Source organism: Lonchura striata, chromosome 2 (assembly GCF_050655825.1).
Source record: "Lonchura striata isolate lonStrDom1 chromosome 2, ASM5065582v1, whole genome shotgun sequence".
Lineage (NCBI taxonomy): Eukaryota > Metazoa > Chordata > Aves > Passeriformes > Estrildidae > Lonchura > Lonchura striata.
Window position 1 is genome coordinate 23,981,295 of NC_140704.1, and position 23,515 is coordinate 24,004,809.

General features: G+C 35.8%; 1 protein-coding gene across 1 annotated transcript in view; it reads left to right on the forward strand.

Moving 5' to 3' along the window:
- The window catches only part of VPS50 (VPS50 subunit of EARP/GARPII complex), an 80,259-nt gene that overhangs the window by 52,296 nt on the left and 4,448 nt on the right, over positions 1-23,515 (forward strand). Inside the window, exons 21-26 of the mRNA XM_021551762.3 lie at positions 4,256-4,377; positions 7,389-7,469; positions 18,698-18,846; positions 19,928-20,024; positions 20,172-20,330; positions 22,688-22,809. Of these exons, the coding sequence (XP_021407437.3) occupies positions 4,256-4,377; positions 7,389-7,469; positions 18,698-18,846; positions 19,928-20,024; positions 20,172-20,330; positions 22,688-22,809 (730 nt within the window). The remainder of the gene's footprint in view (positions 1-4,255; positions 4,378-7,388; positions 7,470-18,697; positions 18,847-19,927; positions 20,025-20,171; positions 20,331-22,687; positions 22,810-23,515) is intronic.

Consider the following 23,515-nt stretch of genomic DNA (forward strand, 5'->3'; position numbering starts at 1 on the left):
TATTGATTCAGTGATCTCTTAATATAATTTTGATCTAAGAAATAGTTTAGTGGCTATTTCTTATATTGATGGAGTTTAATGCTTTTTTGGCCTTATTTTTGCTTGTGTTAAGAATGGGTTTTGAGGACAAATTCTTAGATTTTGCTTACTTTAAACCCCATTATCTTGCAAGAAAAAAATAATAGTGGTGACAAACCTCACAGCAGAAGTTGTTAGCTGAAGTGAGTGATTGGTAGCATAACATAGAACCTCATGTGACTTAAAGAACCTTAAACCACACAATCTTTAAACAGACTTTGCACTTTTTCCTTTAAAGTGGCATTTTAGCTCTTAATGTGTGTCTTCATTCCACCATTCCTTTTTCCCAGCCACCTGGGTCAGGGATTACCAACGTCTTGTCAATGAAGACTGATACACAGAAGGCATTTTGTATATCAGCCTTTTGTGTTTCCCCTCACCAGGGTTCCTTCTCCATTTAGTAGCAGGCCTTTTGTTATTGATGTATTTGAAGAAGCCCTTGTTGTCCTTGACGTTCTTGATGAGATTTAATTCCAGGTGGGCCTTAGCTTTTTTTGTCTTAATGTCTACTCACTCTAAGAATGTCTCTATATTTGTTCCAAGTGGCCTGTCCCTGCTTCTACCTCCTGTATATGTCCTACTTTAGTGAGTTTTGACAGATGTTCTGTGTTCATCCATGCTGGTCTCTTGACAGCTTTACCCAATTTCTTGCTCATTAGGATACGCCATTCTTGAGGCTTGAGTATTGACCATCTCTCTTGGACCCTTTTTTCCTGCAGAGCCCATCCCCATGGGATTCTTCCAAAAAGATCCCCAAAGAAGCTAAAGTTAGCTCTTGAGAAGCCCAGGGTTGCAATCTGGCTTGCTGCCCTGCTTCCTTCATGTAGGATACTGAACTCCACAATCTCTGGTCACTGGTCTCTATGGTCACTGTAGCCAAGGCTGTCCCCAACCTTCACATCTCTAGAAAGGCCTACCTTGTTCATTAGTAAAAGGTTGAGCAACACACCATTCCTCATTGCTGTCTCCCACCATCTCTGTCAGGAAGTTGTTATCAGTGCTTTACTATTTATGCTTCACTGTTTTGTTCTTCTAGCAGGTGTCAGGATGACTGAAGGCCCCTGGTGAGAACCAGGGCCTGTGACCATGAGGCTGCTTCTACTTGACTGTTAAAAGACTTCATCCACTTCCTTCTCCTCATCAAGTGGCCTGTAGCAAACACCCCTGACAGTGTCACCCTTATAAGTCTGCCCTGTTATCGTAATGCTTGAGCTCTGGGCTGACTCATCATCCACCCCAAGGCAGAGCTCGAGGTGTTGCCTCACATACAGCACAACTCCACCACTGTGCTTTCCAGGTCTGTCTTTCCTAAACATGTAGCATGTAGCCCTTCATGACAATATTCCAGTCACACAAGCTATCCCAACATACCTCTATACCTGCAATGAAAACAAAGCACCATGACTGCATGCACATCTAATTCCGTCTGTTTGTTCCTATTGTGTGCATTGGTGTACAGGCACTTCATAGAGGTGTTTGAGTGTGTCAATACCTCAGTGGGAGTGCAAGGGGATGTCCCATAGTCCTGTCTTACGTCTTTGGCTGCTTGTACCTGCTGGAGGTATCCCACTTAAACCTTATTTTTCCGCATGCATGGTCACTGTAACTTTCCCGTTACCCCATCTTTTCTAGTTTAAAGCTCACTTTACCAGGTTGGCCTGGTAAAGATTTATTGGCAAAGATTTGTGTGTGCTAATTTGTGAGGTGCATCAATTTTGTATAGATTAGTCTAATGAAAAATGCTGTTTACTTGCTATCCTTAAGGACAGAAGGAGTTCTGCAAGCAATACTTCAAAAGAAACCTGGCAAATGTTCAGCAGTTTAAGCTATCTAGACCCTCTAGAAATTCAAGCTACTTTCAGCTGCTGAAACTTTAAGTGTTGTTTTCAAGTATTTCTGGAAATTTTTATTTTGATATGTCTTTGGACTGTGTGCTGTTTGGAAATGTTCTTATATATCCCTTTTTAACCCAAAACAGTGACTTCAGCACAAGTATAGGTAACAATGTGTAGACATTAAAAATTGGTGTCCTGTTATGGAGAGCAATGAGGAGGAAATGTTCTTGGAACATTTGGAACACTTGTTGTGTCAACTTGCTGAGTGATGTAGTAATAGAGAAATGTTCTTGGCTCTGGAAGATTTTTATAGATACAATACTTGGGCAGTGTGTAGTACGTAGCACTTTGGAAAAGTATAAGACACTGCCCAAGAGATTATCTTCAATATTGATGCCAGTTGCACAGATACTTGGAAGTCTTAACTGTCCAGAATGTGACTCATCACTCATAGTGTGTTTGGGTTGCAGGCAAGTTTAAAAATATATCTATCACAGTGTAAGTGGAAAAAGTCGCCTGTCCAGTACAGAATATTCAGATAGTATGGATGAAGGTGACACTTGTTTTAATTAGGTACCAATACCAACCTTTCACAAACATTCAGAAGTTTCCACATTGGTCTGTGCATTCGATTTTCCGTTTTAGAAGACAAATAGAATTTTTAAGTCCACTTTTCAGTTTGTTCATAATGCTATGGGTTAAAACATTTATAATTAAGTAGTATAGAGTTAATAAAAGGGCTAAAGAGACAAATATCAATTATTACAACCTGTGTCAAATCTCTACAAATAACAAAACTTATGCTTGTGTGTCGTAGCAAACAGGGGTGTAGTCATGTAGTATTCAATAAGGAGTCTAAATTAGATAGAAACCTGGAAGGTAGCAATGTCAGGCTATTGTTTGGTTCTTACTTTAATGCTCTACCATTTTATCAGGTATGTAGCTGTATCATGCATGTTTCAACTTCGTTATCTTTGCTGACCTACACAATAACTTGCTTGAGAAATTCAAATAACTCCCCCATTATTAAAAGCTAACTTGTTTCTTTGCTACCCAGTTTCTCTGATTAAACCAGTATTTTCTCTGCCTATTAGTAGATTACTTCTCTGGGCATTGTTTTAACTTGAAGATGAGTGTTGTTGACTACAGGAAAGATAAATTGTTTTAGCACTTTCCTGTGATTTTTCCAACCTGTCACACCTAAATATGTCTGGAATATGACAATTTGTGAAATGACCTGCTGCATCCTACATTCTAGGGTAGACTGCATTTTTATTTTGGTTTAAAAATTGCTGTCTGTCTTGTACTGTAATAAGCAAACAGTTTGTTGGTAACAAAATAACATTTGTTATATGTTATGTTTTTAGAACGATAAAAGGGCAAGCAGGATGTCATTTTTGAGGTAGCCAGCAGGAAATGTGAGGTCTCTGCAATATCAGGGTTTTCATTAAGTGTGCTTCTTTTATGACCCAATGAAGAGCCATGTCCTATGCTGGAAACAAAAATAAGTGACAACTATAGGCCCTGTGAAGTAGGTCTGTAGGGAAAACTCCCTTTTGGACTCCAAATACTATGATCAGTTTGATTCGGATAACATATAGATGAAGAACCTGAGGCTGGGTTTTATTATTAAAAAAAAAAAAAAAAAAGGTGAAGTCCAATATGTTACAACAGAGAATAGTAAGGAAAAGAAGGAATTGTTCTTCTCCCTGGATGTGCCAGGGTACTGGCATTCTCCTTTACTCATAATCTCTCCTGGAAACATTTCAAACTTGAAACTACTTGAGATTCTTACCACAGGATAGAAAGGAAGGACAGCAGAAAATGCTGTATCACTCATGTGAAGCACATAACTCCTAAAGTTGTTGGGTAAAATCCAATCTTGGACATATCATTTTTATACTGTGTTTTTCTATTGCTTGAAAAATATCCATATGTGCATATATAAACACGCTAAAGCCTAAGATCTACAGTGGCTCTGTATAGCATTTGCCAGACACTGCTTTAGCAGATCAATATTTTTTACCTAAATGAAGCTGGAACTTGTAGAGGATCCAGACTGTTGTGTGTTGAATTTGTTACCAGAAGGCTAAGAATGGTTGAAGACATTTTGATATGGATTAACATCTATATTTTGAGAAGTCTTGAAACAATTGTGGTGTCTTAAGACATCATTTTAGCTTTGTTTTTAAACCTTTCCAATCTGTAAACTGTTATTAAGTTGTTGTTAATAAACAATGAAGGCTACATAATACACTTGGTAAAGTTGGCTTTGAGTTTGTCTAAACTGTCTTTGTAGCACTTGTGCTGAGGAAACTGATCTTCTGTATTTAATTTTTAAGGGAAATACATGCAGATGATGAATATTCTGAAACCTATCGCATTTGATGTGATCCACTTCATGTCCCAGCTCTTTGATTATTATCTGTATGCAGTCTATACATTTTTTGGCCGAAATGACATGGTAGGTAGAAGCATTTTTCATTTTCAAGTATCACTGTACTCAGAATGAAAATACAGAAGAGATCTCTTTGCTTAAAATACTATCTAATATATAATTCCCAGAAAAATTAGTGGCAATAAAATGGATTTGAATGTAGGAGTAAGAAAAGGCTGATAGCTCAGCAATAAGGGAAGTACTGGGAGCATTATTGTCAGTGAGGCATTAATCATACTATGTTTTGAATAGCTAGATTCTCTATTCTTTTTTCAAGCACTATTGAAAAGGAGGAAAGACAATGTAAAATACCTAGAAGTAGTGGTAGAAAGTGGGTAGCAAAGGAGATCGCAGAAGGAGGGTGGTTTGAGACTAGACAGTACAAGATGATTGAATTTTTCTGTATGTATTTCTCTAGTTTACATAAGAATAGCAAACATAGGAAAAGGGAGCCATGAAAGTTAAGTAGGAACTCAAGTTTAAGAAATTTGGAAGACACTTTTCATGTCTAGTATTCTTCTGCCAATCTACGTGCATTAATAAAAACAATGTTTTTTTGAGTGATCTTGTAGTTGAAAAAAAATGCTTGTTGGCAACGTCTTTACATAACATAGATCAGCTGTCAATAGAATTGTCTTAATAGCTGCATGTAAAAACAACTTCCTCCTATCTTGGCCCCTAAATTACTCCTCAAGTAACAGTGTTGAGGGATTCCAAATCCATCATCATTTGCTGGCAAATTGTAATGAATTTTCAGACTTAACATATGGTTCTAAAAGGTTTTGAACTGTTTGGCAGGACAAGTGTATTTTCACTTTGTGTTTACAAGATGGGTGGAGGTTTTTTTCATTTTGTTGGGTTTTTTGGTGTGGGTTTTTTTTTTTTTTTTTTTTTGTTTGGGATTTGATTTGGGGCTTTTTGGTTTGTTTTGTTAAGATAATTCATTTCTGTTGGCTTAGTTGCTCTGCTATTCACATTGTGTTGCATTTATTATTTCTTTGCACCTCCTGTTTTGTGTTTCTAAAGCCCATACCAGCTTCCTCACTCTGTGCTCCTAACAGAGAACAGCACAGTGCTAGGCAGGTAAATGTTCTAGCAGATGGGTGGTAAAATTGTGATGTTTTTGTACTGTGCCTACTATTTGTTTTGACAGATTGTTTTCCATGGGAAACAATGCTTACAAGCATTTATGATTGTAATAAACCCTCTTGTAATGCTGCTTAAATGTCCACACTGTCCATAGTGTTTGTATACCTTTAGAAATTAGAGATGGGTGATGGTATGTGATTTAGACCACTCAGAGAGTTCTTGTTTTATTTTTGTTCAGAAAAAAATGTCAAATGGGATTCTTAGAGTATGCTGGTATAACTTCCTTAAATGTTAAAAATTATTTGTGAATATTATGGTTATTTTGTATATGTGAGTTAGTACACACATAAGGAGAATGGTTATATAGAGTTTATTGCCAGCTCAGTGAAAAACAGGGATTTAAAATATGCATGTTGAGTTCTATGTCTGTTCATGATGCTGTTGTTACTTTCAGAACTTGTTCAAATCATTATCCTATGTAATCAGTATTAGCTTTCTTCACTGTCAAAAATTAAACACTGTTGTAACCAGAATTGCTTTCAAAACTTTTTTTATTTGTGGGCTGCAAATTAAGCCTGCCTTATCTCAAAAATTAGTTTAATGATTACAGGTAAAATTGGTGATGAACAGAATTATTCTGCAAATTGTTTAGTGCTCTGCTTACTAGCCTTACTATATCATCAATTTATGAAAATTAAAAATCTATGGATCTGCAAATAGAAATAGCAAAAATTTGTATAAAGTGAGTCAGCTGTGCTGATGAGTGAAATGTTCATGGTAGAGCCATGAGGTTCTGTTCTTGTGAACATGTCTCCTAGATCAGGTTGTAGATCTCATGACAGTGTACTTCCAGTGAGAATCCAACTCAAATGTAAATTGTCATTTAATTAATAGAAGGATTGGGGCAAATGACATTTTAAATTAGAAACTTTGGATGCAGTAAATGGGCATCCAAATGATACCTGTTTGTACTCACACAGAGAGGAGGAGGACACATAAACTCAAATACTTCCTTCCGTGATTCAGCCCACAGAAAGCAAGTCTAATAATGCAGTGTACAACAGTGTCCTAAATATTGTTCAGCAAATTGCCTTTTGGTGTGAATCACATACCAGAACTGTATTCAAATCCTTCCAGGTTGTTGACTTAAATTTGTGTCTGTTACACATTCTGTTCCACTTTCTTTGTGTTAGTTTGTTGGAGGTTTTTATTAACCTCCAACAGGAAGTTAGAAGAAGATCAGAAGTTACAATAATTATGTGTGTCAAATCAGACCCTCAGCTGGTATAATCCATTGCACTTAGCAGGAAATTAGTGTAGCTATATATATGTGTGTATATATATATGAATAAAATAAATACATATATATAGCACAGGTATATATATAACTATATATCTCAGCTGAGTACTCCTGAGCCGTGAACATGAAAATGGCACATTTCTGAGGTGGATCTTCGTAGACATCAAGTAATAATGACTGTTTATAAAGATCAGTGCTTATAATTTTTACATATGCAAGATATATATTTGATGATTACTAGAAATTGTATAGCTAGAAAGAGGAGGGAAAACCATTTGACTTGGGTGTGGTGTGAGTGCAAGGCTTGTGGGGGTGTTGTGGGGCATCATTCCAGGGTCATCATCCAAATGAGAAAATCTAAATTCCTGCAGTTAAATACGAAATTATAACAATAAAAGATACTGGATGTTTAATTCGTATGAATGATACACTGTTGTCTTCATGGAAGGTACTTAGGTCATTCTTCACAGTGAAGTGTTGAGTGCTGTGACCTCTGTTGATTTTCTTTTCATTTTGTATGGTTGTGATTCTGTGCTAAAATTTTACTGTAAGAAAGATGTGGATAGTCTTTGCAAGCTCAAGTTTTGTTGTATAACTTTAAACCAAAGAGATTTCCTTTCCTGACTTAAGTAGAGTGTATTTCTTCCAGTTTGAATCAACAGGACTGGGCCTCAGTAGCAGCAGATTACGCACCACACTGAACAGAATCCAGGAGAGTCTGATTGATCTGGTAAGTACCTGGATGTTGTTAATGCTCCGTGGGATAGAAGTTTGTGTATGATATTCAGGAATTATATTTTATCACAGCTTTTTGATTTCTTTTCTCATTTCGCATTAATTGTGAATGTGTCTAATAACGAAGTTATCTAATCACAAAGGCTTAGTTTCATGATGTAGAGGTCATTACTGTATGAAATCATTTGTTTCTAATGTACAGCAAAAGGAATTAAATAGATTTTGCTAGATGTAACAATGACATTTGATATTTAAATCTTCTGTTATGATTCATATAATAAAGAGAGACGATTCAGTATTAGCCTTACTAAAAGACATTTTATAGAAAGAAATAGATGACTCATTTTTCTTCAGTAAAAGGATAGTAAAACAGTAAGTTCTCCCTGAAGATTGTTCACCTTTTCAGACAAGAGAGCTTGTGTACTAAGACCTCCCTTAATTTTGGGGAACTGTCCCTGATGTATTTTTTGGATCCTAGCCCATCAGTCATTTCATGATTTATGTTCAAAATGTGAAAAGCAAATACAGTGCTCATGTCACACTAGCAGTAGATTGCTATCCTGCACAGAAGGATGGTAAAGGAGATTGTAGGTAGTTTTTGTGGATTCAGCTGAACAGCAGAGTTTATAAAGAAATATTGCTAAAAACTACACCAGAAATGGAAGTTTGAAGTTCTCATATTCCGCCTAAATATAAAACCTTTGAAACATTGTGAAGAAATTTCCTCAGGGTGTCATAAATGGCTTGTGTAGTACTTAATACTATGAATGGTACAGGAAGATTTTATTTTCTGAGGCTTCTATCTTAGAAAGAGGAAAAAGATGTTCTACTCTGACTTGCACAAGGATTTGACACCCCACAGAAATGTACTTTTTATCCTTTTTTAATTCCTTGAAGTGTTTTATCAAATCCTAAACTGTTCTCTCAGAGAAGCATCTTAGGAGGCTTGGAGGCCATTTCTTAAACAGTCAGTAGAGGGAGCATAAGATAACTAATAACCCTAGGCTCCTGTAAAGGAGAAAAAAGCTTCTTGATATTCTTCTCAAAGGCAGTGTATACAGAAAGAAAAATTAATTGCAGGAAATACTTGCAAATTAATCAGCTAAAGATTAGGGAAAAATGGCAAGTTATGGAATTAATTTTTAAAATTTCTCTATAGTGATGGTTCTTTCATTTCTTTAGCAGTTAAAATAATTGAAAAAATAATCTAGGAGTGAAATAGAAAAATAACAGCAGTTTTTCTTCCTCAGTCATTAACAGTACTGTAATAGATAATGTTATTGCCAGTTGAAATTAATAGCTATATTCAATGTAAGATTTGAAAGAAGAAAGAAATCTTAGCTAACTGCTACTAGCTTAAAGGCATTCCATGAGGTTTATTAATATCTTATGAACTTATGCCAATCTTACACTAGAAATGGAAATTTTTCACTTTTTGATTTATGAGGAAATAAAAGTATTCTGGGTATTTTTGTTTATTGTTTGCTTGTTTTTAAGAATTTGTGAAAGTCAAGGTTCATTTTCATTGTGTCATAAAAAGTACCTTTTTCTTGAGACCGCATGGACAGTTCTGCACTGCTCAAGGGATTCTCTGATCTTATTTTAAATTTTTGTAAATTGCTTTCTGAAAGTATTCATGTTTGTGTTGTGGCATTCAGTTTCATGGTCTGTTGGGAATTTAGGGTTGTTGCGTTTTCTTCTACCCATGGTAAATTTATTAAGGGCTTCATTTCTGTCACACTTCAGTTCCTCATGGTAGCATCAATATTTTATTTCCACAAAGATATTATGAATCTGACAATTCTGAGTCTGTGACCAAAACTTGGCCACTTGCATATAGATCAGAATAATTTCACAAATCTGTCAGTCTCGGTGAAGGTTGAGCTACGTGGTCTACATGAAGACTCTTCAGTAATTTAGACTGGATAATTTATAGCTTTTCTCTTGGACTTTCTCAATTCCTTTTTTTGAGATATGAGTGAATAAAGGCCTCTTTACTCAAATTTATTGTCAGGAGTTAGAGGAATTGTTAGGAGGATTGAGTGGCCACCCCCTCCAGCCTTGTGTGGAATTCTTGTAGTTTCTGTTTGGGATTGAATTAATGCTATCTAGTTTATACTAGATACCTTTTTTTTTTTTTTTTTTTAATAATACTACTTTTATTGTTACTCAGATGAATTTTAAGTTTCCTTTGTGAAGGAAAAAGTGATGTGGAATGGGAGTTCCACTTCTGGCAAGTTAAAGCACTAAGTGTTCTTTCTTACATTTTTGTAGCATGTTCAGTATGAAGAATATGGAGGTCGATTGGAGGCATTCCCTTTAACTCCTTATGGAACTCTATTTTCCAATTATTACAGTGGAAGAAGTTTCTGTCCCTTAATATATACTGTGCTTACAAGTATACTTACCACACTTGGAAAAGAAGTATTTTCCTGGTTTTTATTTGGACCACTGAGCGAAGTCAGATTTCTGACTTGTGGCCAGTGTGCAAAAGGCTACAGCAATTTGAAGCACTTCCTCAGCTCTTCCCTCCATCCCTTCTCATGCATCACGTGCCTCCTGCTTCTGCTGAGGGTCCTTGTCCCCTCTGAGCAGGATTCAGCTATAGCTGAACCACTTCTCCACTGTTTTTTGCAGTCTAATACTTCAAAACCAACTATACTTTATAAACTGCATCAAGTCCTCCTGCAGTTTAGATTAATATTTTACACAGTGAGCAGGAAATAGCTGAAATGCAAATGTGTTTAGTCCTGTTAAATTCTTTGCAAGGGAATAATACACATTATTCAATGTCAGTATGTTTCTCCTAGACTGATAAATGATAAACCACATTATAGTAAACAAAAGCCCCCAAACAAACAGTGACCAAACTTCTTCAGTTGGTAGTAAATGTGCTCCTGCTGGTTGTAATTGGGATAAAAAAGCATTTTTAATGTGAACTTTTCTTAAAATTTGGATATTCTCTATGATGTAATCAAAATTACAGTGATGGAGGACTTCATGATGAAATCTTTCAGAAGGACTTAACTCTACAATTGAGGAAGCAGGTTCTTAAAACATTAGTGCTTTAGATATGCTTCCAATCTCAAACTATTACAAATTTAATAGTAATGATATCCAGTTATGGCTTTTTAAAACACTATACTGCTAATACAGGAACTGGTTTAAGTATGATCTGAAATTTCTTTTGGTAAATTTAATAGACCTAGTTAAAAATAAATAAAAGAGGCTTACCAATTTGCAAACCTTTATTTGCTTTCTTATAGTAAGTTTTGTGGAAGTGTGCTGACAGCTTACAATGATTGAGTAAGCTGTTTTCTGTATGTGACCTCCTTGTCTTTGCCTTAAAAAAATACCTTTAGGCTAAATCAAAGGTACAAGAAACAAAATCACTGTGAGTATTTGTTTTAAAGTGGTTTAGGGTCCAGTTTCATTTCTGAGAGTTAAGAGAATAGTATGACTTTCAAAGATTTATCTGGCCACACTGTACTGAACTTCATATGTGTATCTGAACTTCATAGTTAGGTCTTTGACGTTTAGCACATAATAGCTTTTATATAGTTTTCTGCTATGCAGCAGCTTCAGAGTTAGTAATTTAATAATTACTTCTGAATCCTCCAGAAGTAGCACTCTACAAACACTTTACTCATTCATATAAGCAGATTGTATTAAAAAGAAAACACAGAAAGAGAAAACTGAAAATCGGATGAAAAAGTGCTGTTCTTTCAGCCTCACTCAGATGTGGCTTAGGCTAAATACATCAAAACAAGCCCCCTTTTTGCATTGCTTGTATCTCTTCACTGGCAGTTTCCAAGTCAGTATATAGACAAACCTACACACATTATGTCCTTGTGTTTGTAATTTCTAACAGGAATGTGTTTTTACACAGTAATGATGTCCCTATTAGTTCACTGAGAGCTTTAAGCCCCTAAGTACAAGGCATCAATCAGTTTCTTGTGTGGTGGGAATAATTAGTGCTTTGGAGGGAAAATACTTCTGATTCCTTGTTCTTTCTGTTTTTAAGCAGCTTCTTTTTCTTCAAAAAATGTAATGTAATTGTGATACTACCATTGCCTAGATCTTGTTTGTGAATGTCCTGTGTACGTAAATAGCTGCTTTGAGTGATATTGCTGCAAAAAGAGATTTGCAGACCAAATAACTATGGAATACTCATAAATAATTCATCACAAACAGGTTTGCTCAAGCAAAACTGAAATTTAAAAGGAAGTTTCTCAAAGTTACTGTGTCTTACAGTAGTAGAAAAACACTGTAGTAAAGTATCTCAGTATTGCAATGCAATATATAGTAGCGTACATGGAAAGTATTGCTGATATAAATGAGTATGGGTCAATGTATTTAAGAATCTGTCTTTACTTTGGCTTTTGGACTCTTTCCCCAGAAAGTATATGTCTTTTGGCAGAGTCAGGTTAGTGATTGATGGTGCAGAGATGGAAAATGTAGATTTTTCAGATGTACAAATAAGATAAAGACTGGTAGGATTCATTTTTTTTTCTTCATGTCTGACTTCCCATCCCATTTTGGCTTTGACACTTTTATCTTGTGGAATGGTGCAATTCAATTAGTCCAGTGCTGGAAACAAATAATTTGGTTTTACTTAAAATGTCACATCACAGGTCTACATTACATAGAGTGGATAGGTGCCCTGTTGTATATGGTGTGGCAAACTCTGGAGAGTCTTGACTGTGGAATTGTTTACCTGAAATGGCTGTGCCTAGCACAAGGATGCAGCTCCTAAACAGCACAGCTAAGGTTCTCAGTGAAATGGTAGCTGTGACTCTTGGTGAGGTTTTATTTGGGTGAAGATATCTTGTGCAACATTTCTAATCCATGCTTGGTGTCCTGCTGCCTAAAAAAACAAAACAAAACAAAAAAACAAAACAAAACAAAAAAAACCACATGAAAAAGCGACAACCAGTAATAAATAAATCTTCCACAATCTTGTCATATTTTTATGCAGAAAGTCTGTCTTTGAAGAAAAAAATTCAGTGTCAAAGATCCCAGAAATTTCGGTGCAAACTTATTTGAACTGTTTTACTGAAGTCAGTGGGCCTGACCCAACTGAGGTTTGGGACATGCTTGTTTTGTAAAGACAAAGAACATTGGGGTTCCCCACTCTTGAAACCAGAAACTCATGCTTGTTGTGATGCAATGCTGATCAATTCAACCCTAAGGACAGTGTGAAACATGTGCATTGTAAATGTTGGGAAGTTTGTGGATCCCTTTAATGGTTCTTCAATAATGCTATAAAGACACCATTTGCATGAAAAGGATTGGAAATAATAGAAAATTAATAGCATGGTTTCTCAAGATGGTTAGTAGTTTGGTTTTTAAAGGTAAGATTTCTTAAAGCCTGTAGAGTGGTGATTACATTGTTTATGTTTGATTTACTTTCTTGCAAGTTGAGGCAAGATTACCTGCTTAGTAAATTTTGTGTCCCCCAGCAAGAAAATACTAATCTTGCAATTTAAAACCTAGTAGGGGTATTGTAAAATACCATTTTAAAACCTTAACATGTTTACAACATATTCAAGAAGTACTTTTACCTTGAAAGCCTTGTGCTTTTGCAATTGGCCCTACCTATAATTTTCAGCATTCAGTTTCAATAACAGTTAGGGATGTGTAAGCTCAAAGGGGAGGGAAAAAAAAGCCTGATTGGTTGCTTTCAGTATATTTCTTTTGATAAAAAATTCTTGTATATTAAGCATCTACTTGGAGTTAGTTGAACTATTTTCTGTCAGCTTTTGAGTACAATAAGAAGTCATGCTTTCTTTGATCAGTTTTTCTTGTAATCAATGCTCATGATATTACAGAAACTATGAATTATAGCTTTTTAAATAGAGATGATGAAGCTGTCCTGTTTTATGTAAACATTTGGGGTTAGTCTGCTTTTCCTTGTCCATCAGCACTCATCAAGTTCTTGGCAGAAGTGTTGGTATGTCACAGCTGCTGTAGACTGTTCTACTGCCAGAACCTTTTTGGATAGTACAGTTTTGTCCATGCTTTTTTGAATACCACTTACTCCTTTAAGATTGGGATTTCTTCAGTAACATTTAGAGTTATTGCAAAATCAAACCTAAAATTTTTGCTATTGTGTATGTATATTAAATCAAAACAATTCTGAAACTGAAATCTTATGCAAAAACTATTAGGCCAGAAGAAGAGCAGTTTTAAAAGATTATTGGTTATGAGTGTGATCTGCAGAACTTTGTGTGCTGGGGACAAGTTGTGGAGTTTACTGGGTTTTGTTTAAAGTTTGTGGAGGTGGATGATTGTAATTAACTGTCAACTATTTCACCACAAGTGGCAGATAATCAGTTGCTTCAGTCATAAGTTCTTTTGGATGACTGAAATAAAAGTGTTTCTGTTCTCATGAGATCAGCGCTGTAAAAATGTCTCTTGTAAATTGAATGTTAAATTTTTAACTTAGATAATTAGCTTATTAATTTATATTTCTGATGTAGGTAATTAGTTTATAGTCTCCTCTTCTCATTGAGATGGAAGGCTTAACAGAGGCTTGCCACTAGGTTCAGCCAAATTTGAAATGAAAACATTCTCTTATTACAGATGGAATTTTTAAAAGAGATTGAAGGAGAGGCTTGTTCCTTACATGGATTTTATTTTTCTACCTGTTCATTAAAAATTTTCTTCTTGGGTATAAACAATTAAATGATAAAGTGAAGTACCCAACAATTAAACAATATCACACTTCCATTCATCTGATACCTGTTATTTGCTAATACCTTTTTGTTGTAACATGTTCCAGATGAATTTCAATTAAACTGTAGATATCTTGCAAAGATACTTCCCAAAGCATACTCTGTAACTCATACTACTGTTATTAGCAACCTTTAAATAGGCAAAGCAGCCATAAGCCTGCTTTAACACTTCATCCTGATATTTTCAGGTCTTTATAGCAAAGCAGCTTGTAAAAATAATTGCTAGTTGGGTATGCCTATCATGTATAGCATTAGAACACACAGTTATTTTCCTGTGACAGTATAAGGAAATTAAACTAAAACTAGAGAAAATTTGATAGGTAAGACCTGCTGTAAGGGAATACTGGTTAACCTGTACTGCAGTTCATTTGGTTATTGTTAAGTCTGGTACTTTTAATTTTTTAAAAATTTTTGTAACACTTTGGGTTTTTTCTTTTTTGGCAAGGAGGGAGAAGAGCAGCTTGTAGTTTGCATGTACATGGAACTGATGTTCCATGTATACCTTGAAATTATTTTATCAAATCTATTTTGTTCAGTTTTCTTACAAGGGTGTTGTGTGGGCTGTGATATGTCTTTGACATATCCCAGTTCTGCTGGATCAGCAGGACCTGCTACTCTGATGCTGGAAGGAGTTAAGCAAGTTTTAGTATTCTGCTTTAGTATTGCTCTCTGCATGCTCAATGCTGGGTGCTACAGTATGTTCTCAGTGTAACTTGACATTTCTTGAAACTGAAGTTCAACTGGATTCTATTTAATTTTCTGGCTTCTACTCCCCTCCTTTCCTCTTCCTCTTGAGGCTGGCAGTTTTACAGGACTCTGCTTGTATGGCACACAAAGGGAATCTTAGGCAGCAGACGTCTTGCGGATTTTCTTTATTACTGGAAGGGTTAACTTTAACAAGTCCAGTACACTGAAAAACATCAGTTTTCTTTAAATAGTCTGTAGCCTTTTTTCCTGTTCCAGCTTGTGTATTTTGCCTCTTTATTTGCTGCTTTCAGTCATTTGATCATTTCTGTAAATGAAGGCAGGAGGAAAAAACACATGCATCACTGAGACCCTTTCAGAGTGATCCTGTGCTTCTTTGGGGTATTGACACACTGGCTGTTTGCTTTTTGCCATCAACATGCTTTTGCAGTGCCTGCTTTTTAGAACAAATTAGGAGAATGAAATGCTCATGCTGTTTGGCCACGATATTTCAACCAGAGTTTGACTCCCTAGCTGAGGGTAGCATTATCTTTGACTTAGCCAGTTCTCATGTACCTTTTGTGTTCTTCAGATGCAACACATTTTTGGCATTTAAAAGATGTTACTTACCTTCATGAGAAGCAAAAAGGAAGAAAAATAAGTTTAAAAAGTGTTTGAAGTGACAGGCAAATTTTAAGTGAGATAAATACAAAATGAAGTCTTCATAATATTTGGTTTTTACTTGATTTGTAATTAGTCTTTGAAAGAAAGAAAGCTTCTTAAATGTTTACTACTGATACTCTTCCCCCAGCTCTGTTACTCATTGTCTCTCCTAAGGATACAGCATTGCTTGGTGAGCTGTGAGTTTGACTACTTTTGTCCTGTGAAAACAGTTAAAAACTGTGGTTTTTTTTTTGTTTTGTTTTTGGTTTGTTTGTTTGTTTTAATTTTTGATTGGTTGTATTTTTTTGTTTTAATCTGGGTTTTTAAGAATGTAATGGAATGAAAAATGTAAAAGAGCAGGCAGATAAAGAGGGAATTTTAATAATTAATCAATATTGTCTTTGCCTTAGTTAATGCTTTTAGATAATTTAATCAATTTTAGATAATTGTTGGTTAGATGTCATTGGCTATCTGCAGTAAACGTGGAGGATGTGCTCAGGAAGTACACATCCATAGAGCTCTCTGAAACAGGTTGCATGAGCTTTAGCAAATATCCAGGCCTTTTGGCTTGCTTATCCAGTCTGATAAACTCAGCAGAATGCAAACTTCATAGTGTTGTGTAGCATCTAGTCAGTTTAATTCCAGATTTATCTGGCTGAGTGTGAACACAGATCAGAGCAAAGAAAATTAATTTTTCAAATAACATAACATTGTAGCTAGCCTTTATAATTGTTCCTGTGCTCAGTGCAACTGTATTTGATCACATTTGCCACAAGCTGCTTTTAGAAGCTTTATCTTCTGCTCATTGATGTATTTCTGTGAGATCTTTTAGTGCTACAAATGATGTGTTGATGGAATTTCTCAGTCAGCAGTCCTTGTTTTTAATGTCAGAATTTCTGTGGGGAACCATCAAGGTTCCCTGCTTTATTGGCTTTTTATGTCTATAACTTTATTACAGTATTTTTTTATAAGTCTGAAGGTACTTCCTAACCCTTGTTAGTGAGAGCTCTGCTTTCCCAGACTGTGCATTGTTCCATCTGCTGTAGCCCATTTTTATGTTTGTGTTTGATGTTTCTGGAGATGCAGAACTGAAAGAGCCTTTCTGATTTAGCAAATTCACCTCCTATTGCCTTGGGCTGTCACACCACAGGAAGAAACTGCCAAATAAAATCTGAGAGAGTTAAAGTGGAACTTGTGAATTTTTGTTCCTCCACACCCCAAACCACTTTTAACAGCTTGGCCGCTATTATCTTCTCACTTGTCTTATATTCTTAATGTCACTTTTGGTTTGGCTTTCATCCAGGCAGTAAACACATTCTGGTGCTGCTTTGTCTATAGCAGCAAAGTTTTGATCTTTCTGCTCATCCTGTATCACTTAAATTCTCACCAGGTCTTTACACATTTTGACATAATCAATTTTCACCTGCCCTACCTTTAATTGCTGCAACACTGCCACAATGGGTCTGTTAGATATTTTGCTATCAGAATAACTGCCCTGTTGATTTTCCAGTTTTCAGCTGATCCTATGTGCAGTACTTCTCTTGGTGTTTTGAGGTCTGCAATTAAATATTCCTCTTTGTCTCAATCCTGACATATAGAATGAGTGACAACACTGCTAATTTCCACCGGTGTTTCAGGTACTCACTGCTCTCCTCCTTAAGCAAAAGCGTCTGAACAAAACCTGTTTGAATAGCAAGTACTCAATTTCAGGTCACTTCTCATAGTTGTTCTCTGCTGTGGAGCCCCGAAGAAATTAATGGCTACTGTTGTGGTTAGCTTGAGTCTGTTTTTCTCTCTCTTTTCATAGTTACTTCACTGCAATTTCTTCTGTTTTTATTTCTATCTCTAGTTGAAACAATTCACAAACTTAAAAGCTGCTTTTTTTCATTATGTTGTTTTTGTCTTTATCTTTTTCCCTTTTTTAATCGCAATTTCAGAATTACACTATTTTGTTTTTCTGAGTCCAAATATAAATGTTATGTTTAAGCATCATTATTGTCATATTGGTTGGTTGTTCCTATGCTGTTTACAGCAGCCATGTTGAGCCACTAATTTTACTTTTGTAAAAGTTATTTTTCCCACTACTTTGTCACTGTTACTGTTATTTGTTTTCATTCCCTACTTACAGGCTGATGTGTTGTAGAATCCATAGACTGTAGACTCTGGCCAGGGTTTCTATCCCCAGGGCTCTTACTAAAATAAGTGCCATATCCTGCCTGTAGTCTTACCTGTTCTGGGTGCTGTCCCTTTCCTTTGTAGCATTTATCATCTTCTTGTGGCCTGTGTATAAGCATGGTATGAATAACTAATTCAAGCCAACCAGAGCTACCTTTATGTTTTCATGTTTTCATGCTCTGAAACCCTCTGAAGACTGGGAAATGGACAGGCTTCAGAGGGTGTCCCTTTGTACACCTGCTCTGGGAATTTCTTCCTTCCGTGATTCCTCTTCTAGCTGTACCCTGTACTTAGATTCCTTAAATCTCGGGGTAGAATTTTTTCTCTATTTTTTTCCTTTAATTTTGGAACAAGGCACTGGTATAACCTCTTTCTCACTAGAGATTCTAGTCCTTTGCTGTGAATATTTCCTTGCTTTCTAGCATCAAGGTGTATTCAGGATAGAAGTTTTCATGGAATGGATTAGTTGAGGTGTTAGGGCATGGGTTGGACTCAATGATTTTGAAGGTCTCTTCCAACATAGTAATTCTGTGATGGAAAACATCAGTTTTTTACCTAAGTTAGCTACTGCTCATATAAGCAGTAAAGCCCATGCAGAAGTAACATTCCTTTGATCTGTCTCTTTATTTGGTTACTGTCAGATTGAATATACTTTCTTCAAGAATGAGAAGTCAGTCTCCCAAAAGGCAACTGGGCTGAAGCCTGTTTGGCTGTTAAGGTGTAGTGAGAAGATTTGTTCGCTGCATTTTCTCTTAACTTATTTTTTCCTTGGCTACTGATTTACATGATCTGATTTTTTTTTCATCCATTTCAGTATACTGTTTAAATAGAAATAGGCTTGATTTATATTACATCCTAGAATTTGAAACATTCCTTCTTCATCTTATCTGGCATGTGAAACTGTTCAGCTGGAGCCATCCTTGCCGGTTTTGTGGAGTTTAATTTGTTTAATTCTTTGTTTCAGGAGGTGTCTGCTGATCCTTCAGGAACTCTCACAGCTGCTGAAGAGAGAAAAGAGAAGGTGCCAAGCCCACATCTCAGTCATCTTGTAGTTTTGACATCTGGCAATTCTCTGTATGGCTTGGCAGAGAGAGTGGTGGCCACGGAATCCTTGTAGGTTGTTTACTGTACACACTGTATTTGTGATCACTGAAAGCTATTGATTGTTTAAGAAATTGTGGTTACAATCCAAATCCTTCTTGACAGGTCAAAAATTTCTACCTCTCAATGTGATGTTAAATATGAGTGATAAAGGTGATTTCTTTATTGAAGGTACTGAAGTCTAATTATTTGCTCTAGCAACATGCAAACACAAGAAATTAAATTTTACTGTAGATGATCCAGTAATTTCTGACAACATATGGCCAAATCTATCAGGAAAAAAGTTCAATTTCAAAGATGCTAGTGGGAACATTTAATCTGTATGGTTAATATTCACCTTACATTAAATACTTGACTCAGAACTGATTAGTTCATATCAGTTTGGCTTGAATCACCATGTTCTTTGCAATGGATAGAAATGTACCTATGTCACACCACAGGAGAAGATGACATTATAACAAATTTATGCAAATGTAACAAAATTATTTCTATTTGATAAGAATAATAGAGCTAGGAATGATTTTTTCCTCACATGAGATAACACTTAAAGATTAGGAGTTAATTTTAAAAATATTTTTTTTCATGAATGTGGAGTTAGAAATATATTTTCTTATTATGTTGTTATTAACAAATTCTGCCCCTGGGAAGGAATACGAGATCAAGTTCTATTTCATAGATTCACCAGCAGAAATTTAATTGGGAATGTTATTTTGAAATTCTGAGATGGATTTATTAATATTGATGTTGACTATCGTGCAGTGGAAATTGTGTGACTCTTGGTCAATGACTTTACTAGACCTCATGTCAGGTCTAGTGCAGTGTATTGTCAGTAAAATAGAAATACAAATTTTTGATATTCAAGCCTTAATCTCTTTATTCAAATATTTTCTTGTTTGCAAATACATTTTAAAATTGTCAGAATTGAGACTGCTAGTTGATATGCTGGCACACAACTGATACGGTTCTTCTCAGGACTAAATTTTCCAAGGTTACATATTGTTATTGCCAGATACGTCAGCTGTAGAGTAAAAATTGTAAAGAGACATACCAAACATTGCACTTAGTTCACAGTAAATTTTCTTTGCTTTCAAAGGGTATTTCTGGCTGAGCAGTTTGAATTTCTTCAGCCTCATCTTGATGCAGTGATGCCAGCTGCCAAGAAGCCTTTTCTTCAGCAGTTCTATTCTCAGGTCAGAATTGTGTAATTCACAGCTGATTCCCATACAGAAGATTTGAAACTTGTACATTATGATGAAAATACTTCTACATCATAGTTATATATTGGTCCTACTGGCCACATATTTACTGAAGTGAATTTTATTTATTTTCTATTTCAGACAGTGTCAACTGCAAGTGAACTACGTAAACCAGTTTATTGGATTGTTGCTGCTAAAGCCATTGATTATGAACAGATGCTTCTTCTCATGGCTAATGTGAAATGGGATGTGAAGGAAATCATGTCACAGCACAACGTATATGTAGATGCACTTTTAAAGGTGAATAGTTTATGGGAAATGGTGCGCTAGAGTTTATATAAACGCTAAACTGCTGTAATGCTTCACTAAAACTGTTCAAGTGGCATGGCTAGGACAATATATCATCCTGACAAATGAGATCTATCCAGAAGTGTCATTATTCTTGCTTCTAAAGCATTGTTTTCAATGATGATTTTTTGACTACATGATGTGTGAAAGTTAGCAAAAAAGTTCAGTGAGTCTCACATTGAAGTCTGGAATGGTAGAGAAATGTGTAGTAAGCAGAGTAACAGACGGAAATTCAGTGGCCAGAGATAGCATTTAAAAAAATCCCAAAACACCCTATTTCCTGTTCTAAATAATTTTTCTGATTGTCTTTGAGATGTATCATAGGAGCTGTAGGTCAAATCAGCACCAATAATGATCATGCAGTATCTAATTGAAATTGTTATATTAGAAGTTAATATTTGAAAAGGAAGCTAAAGGAAAGTTATTCGCCCAACTTATCAATTGTGTTCAGTAGATGTCATTATACAATTGCCATGTCTTATGGCATACAAGACTAGTTCTTGGGACAATGCCTTTCTCATCCTTTTATATATGCCTACTTAATGTTTCCAAAGGTCTTCAGAGGGAAGTTCTGGCAGTGGTAGAATTATGGTAATTAGTTATACTATATTAATTACTAATTCTTTTCAGAGAAACTGGAAATTTTATTTTAAAGATGTGTGAAGTGTGAATCACAGAAAAAGCTACACATCTATGTGGAATAACAGTTTGGATAACACCTTCATACTTTGTAGCTCTTCTCTGCTAAAAAAAAAAAATCAAGGCAAAGAAGGAAGAATTTGACAGAGGATATATCATTGCACTGAATTTGATGGAATCTTTGTGATTATCCTTATTTATGCTGCTGTGACTTTTTGATATCAGTTTGTGCTTAAAATAGTTCATCTCTGGGGCAAAACTTTTTTCTTCTGTGAGTATGCAACTGCTGATGAATCTGCTTCAGGACAATCAGAAATAATACAATTCACAACCAGTTTTGGTCTCTCTATTCTATAGCAAGTACTAGTTGCCACAAAAGCTTTTAAATAATTGCTAAGCAATGAGTGATTTTTTGTGTACACTGGGACTCCAGGAATACCAGATGTGAGCACAGTGATTGAAGTAATAATGAATTACTTTCAGCCGTGTGCATACATACACAAAGTTCTATATTCAGTCATAGTATGTTGGAAGCAGATGAAGTGGGGAAAGAAGATTGTTGAAGAAATAGGTTGTGGAGTGTTAGGCATCTGTACCTTCAGAAGAATGAGTTGTATGCCAGTTAAAGCATGAAATTGTGGTACCCTGCATTTTGTTGACAAACTCATCTTTCAGAAAATTTGTGTTGAATGCCAGCTGGTTACTGAAGTTCTCTTCTGACTTTCTTCACTTACTGAATTTTTGAGAGGGTCTGCAAGAAAAAAGGAAAAGGACAAAACCCTAGATTAACAGCTTTGGAAATAAAATCTCTGTTGGGCAAGTATGGTCTTAAAAGACTGCACTGCAAATGGCTTTTGCTGGTTATGCAGAGGAGTTCATTATCATTCTGCTTGATATTGAAGCAATTTGATACTTTTTATATGCTAAAGGCTTTAATCATTGGCAGAGGACTTTTGTTTCACTTTATGTCACAAAAACCATTGTAGCAGTAATTGCATTAGTTAGGACTAGTTTCTCACTCAAGATATCAGCTGAAATCCATCCAGGCCATTGATTTGTGTGGAAACAGGTGCCTTCCTTTAACCTGAATTGTTACCTAGTGCTGCAGTGTGGTCCTAACCTGTTAAGATTTTGTCTCTTTCAGTGGATTCTCTCGGCTCCTTCTAAAGCACTGAGGAATTACCTAATGTGAAAAGTTGAAGAATGAAAAGTGGTTACAATGTTTCTGAGCTTCTCTTTGAAAGCCGATGGGATGGGTATTTAGAGGGATAAAGAGATCATAGCTGGATTTTCTTCAGGGTCTGTATTTTGACTTAAAGAAGTTAAATAGGAGTTTAGGGAGTGAGACAATGAAAATGGCACCTGAAGGATAAGCTACTTGGTTCATTTTCAGAGGTGTCAGTTTCACAGAGAACTACAACTCTGGGGAACAGAGCAGCAGTTCCTTTAAAAAAAATCACTGATGTAATATTGTGAGTGACATACTAGAAAGTGATGTTTTCTGCTTTACACATAAAATTGTCTACAGTTTGTGCCTGTTAAGCCTCTCTTCTTTGCTCCTACTTTTCAGTATTCTCATGTGCATTTCTAATTAGTTGTTGCTGATGTTGGATGTATAGAGTATGATCTATTTTTACATTAAAGAGTAAACATCTTTTATGTTTTATTAGGAATTTGAAGAATTTAACAGGAGGTTGAATGATGTGTCTAAGAGAGTCCGTATTCCATTGCCAGTCTCCAACATCCTTTGGGAGCACTGCATACGCTTGGCCAATAGAACTCTTGTGGAAGGGTAAGTATTTATGAAAGTCTTGCTCTTGGGTAAATATGTCTATAATGTTTATTTTATAGCATTAAAAGTTCTAATTTTATAGTGTCCTTGTGAATTCATGTGCATTTGGGGACCCTATAAATTAGCAGTGCTTAACACACTCCTTAGCAATTGTCTCACAGTTTGGTGCAGTATTAAGCCTAAAGAGGGTGGTCTTGATCCTAGATACTGCTGAAGAATGACACTGAGTGTTTTACTGAAGCATTTGAAAATACAGCACTCTTTCAAAGAAACTTCTATATGAAAATTATAATTTCCCAGCAGAGTAAAGAAGGAAGTTACAATATAATAGTCAGTACTTCCATGGTGATGCCATTTCTTTGCCAGGAAGAAAGGTGGAGTTATAAGCACTGTTTTCTTAAAGTACCCATGAACGTGAGTTTTCCAAATTTATCAAGAACAGAGAGGTGTCTCAGATGGCTTGCTTGAGCACCTTCATCAGGAACCTACACCTTGCTCATCCCTTGCTCTTGTAATCAGTGTCCCAGTCTTTTTGGATTCAGTTTTGTAGCCTGAGTATTGTAGACTTTTCATTCCCTGCATTTATTTTTATGGTCTTGTCCCTCTGCTACATATGATTGGGCTCTTACTAGAACAACTTCTTCATCATAGAATATGTGCTGTCTTCTACGCCTTCTACATGTTTCCATACTTCTTTCCTGGTTAT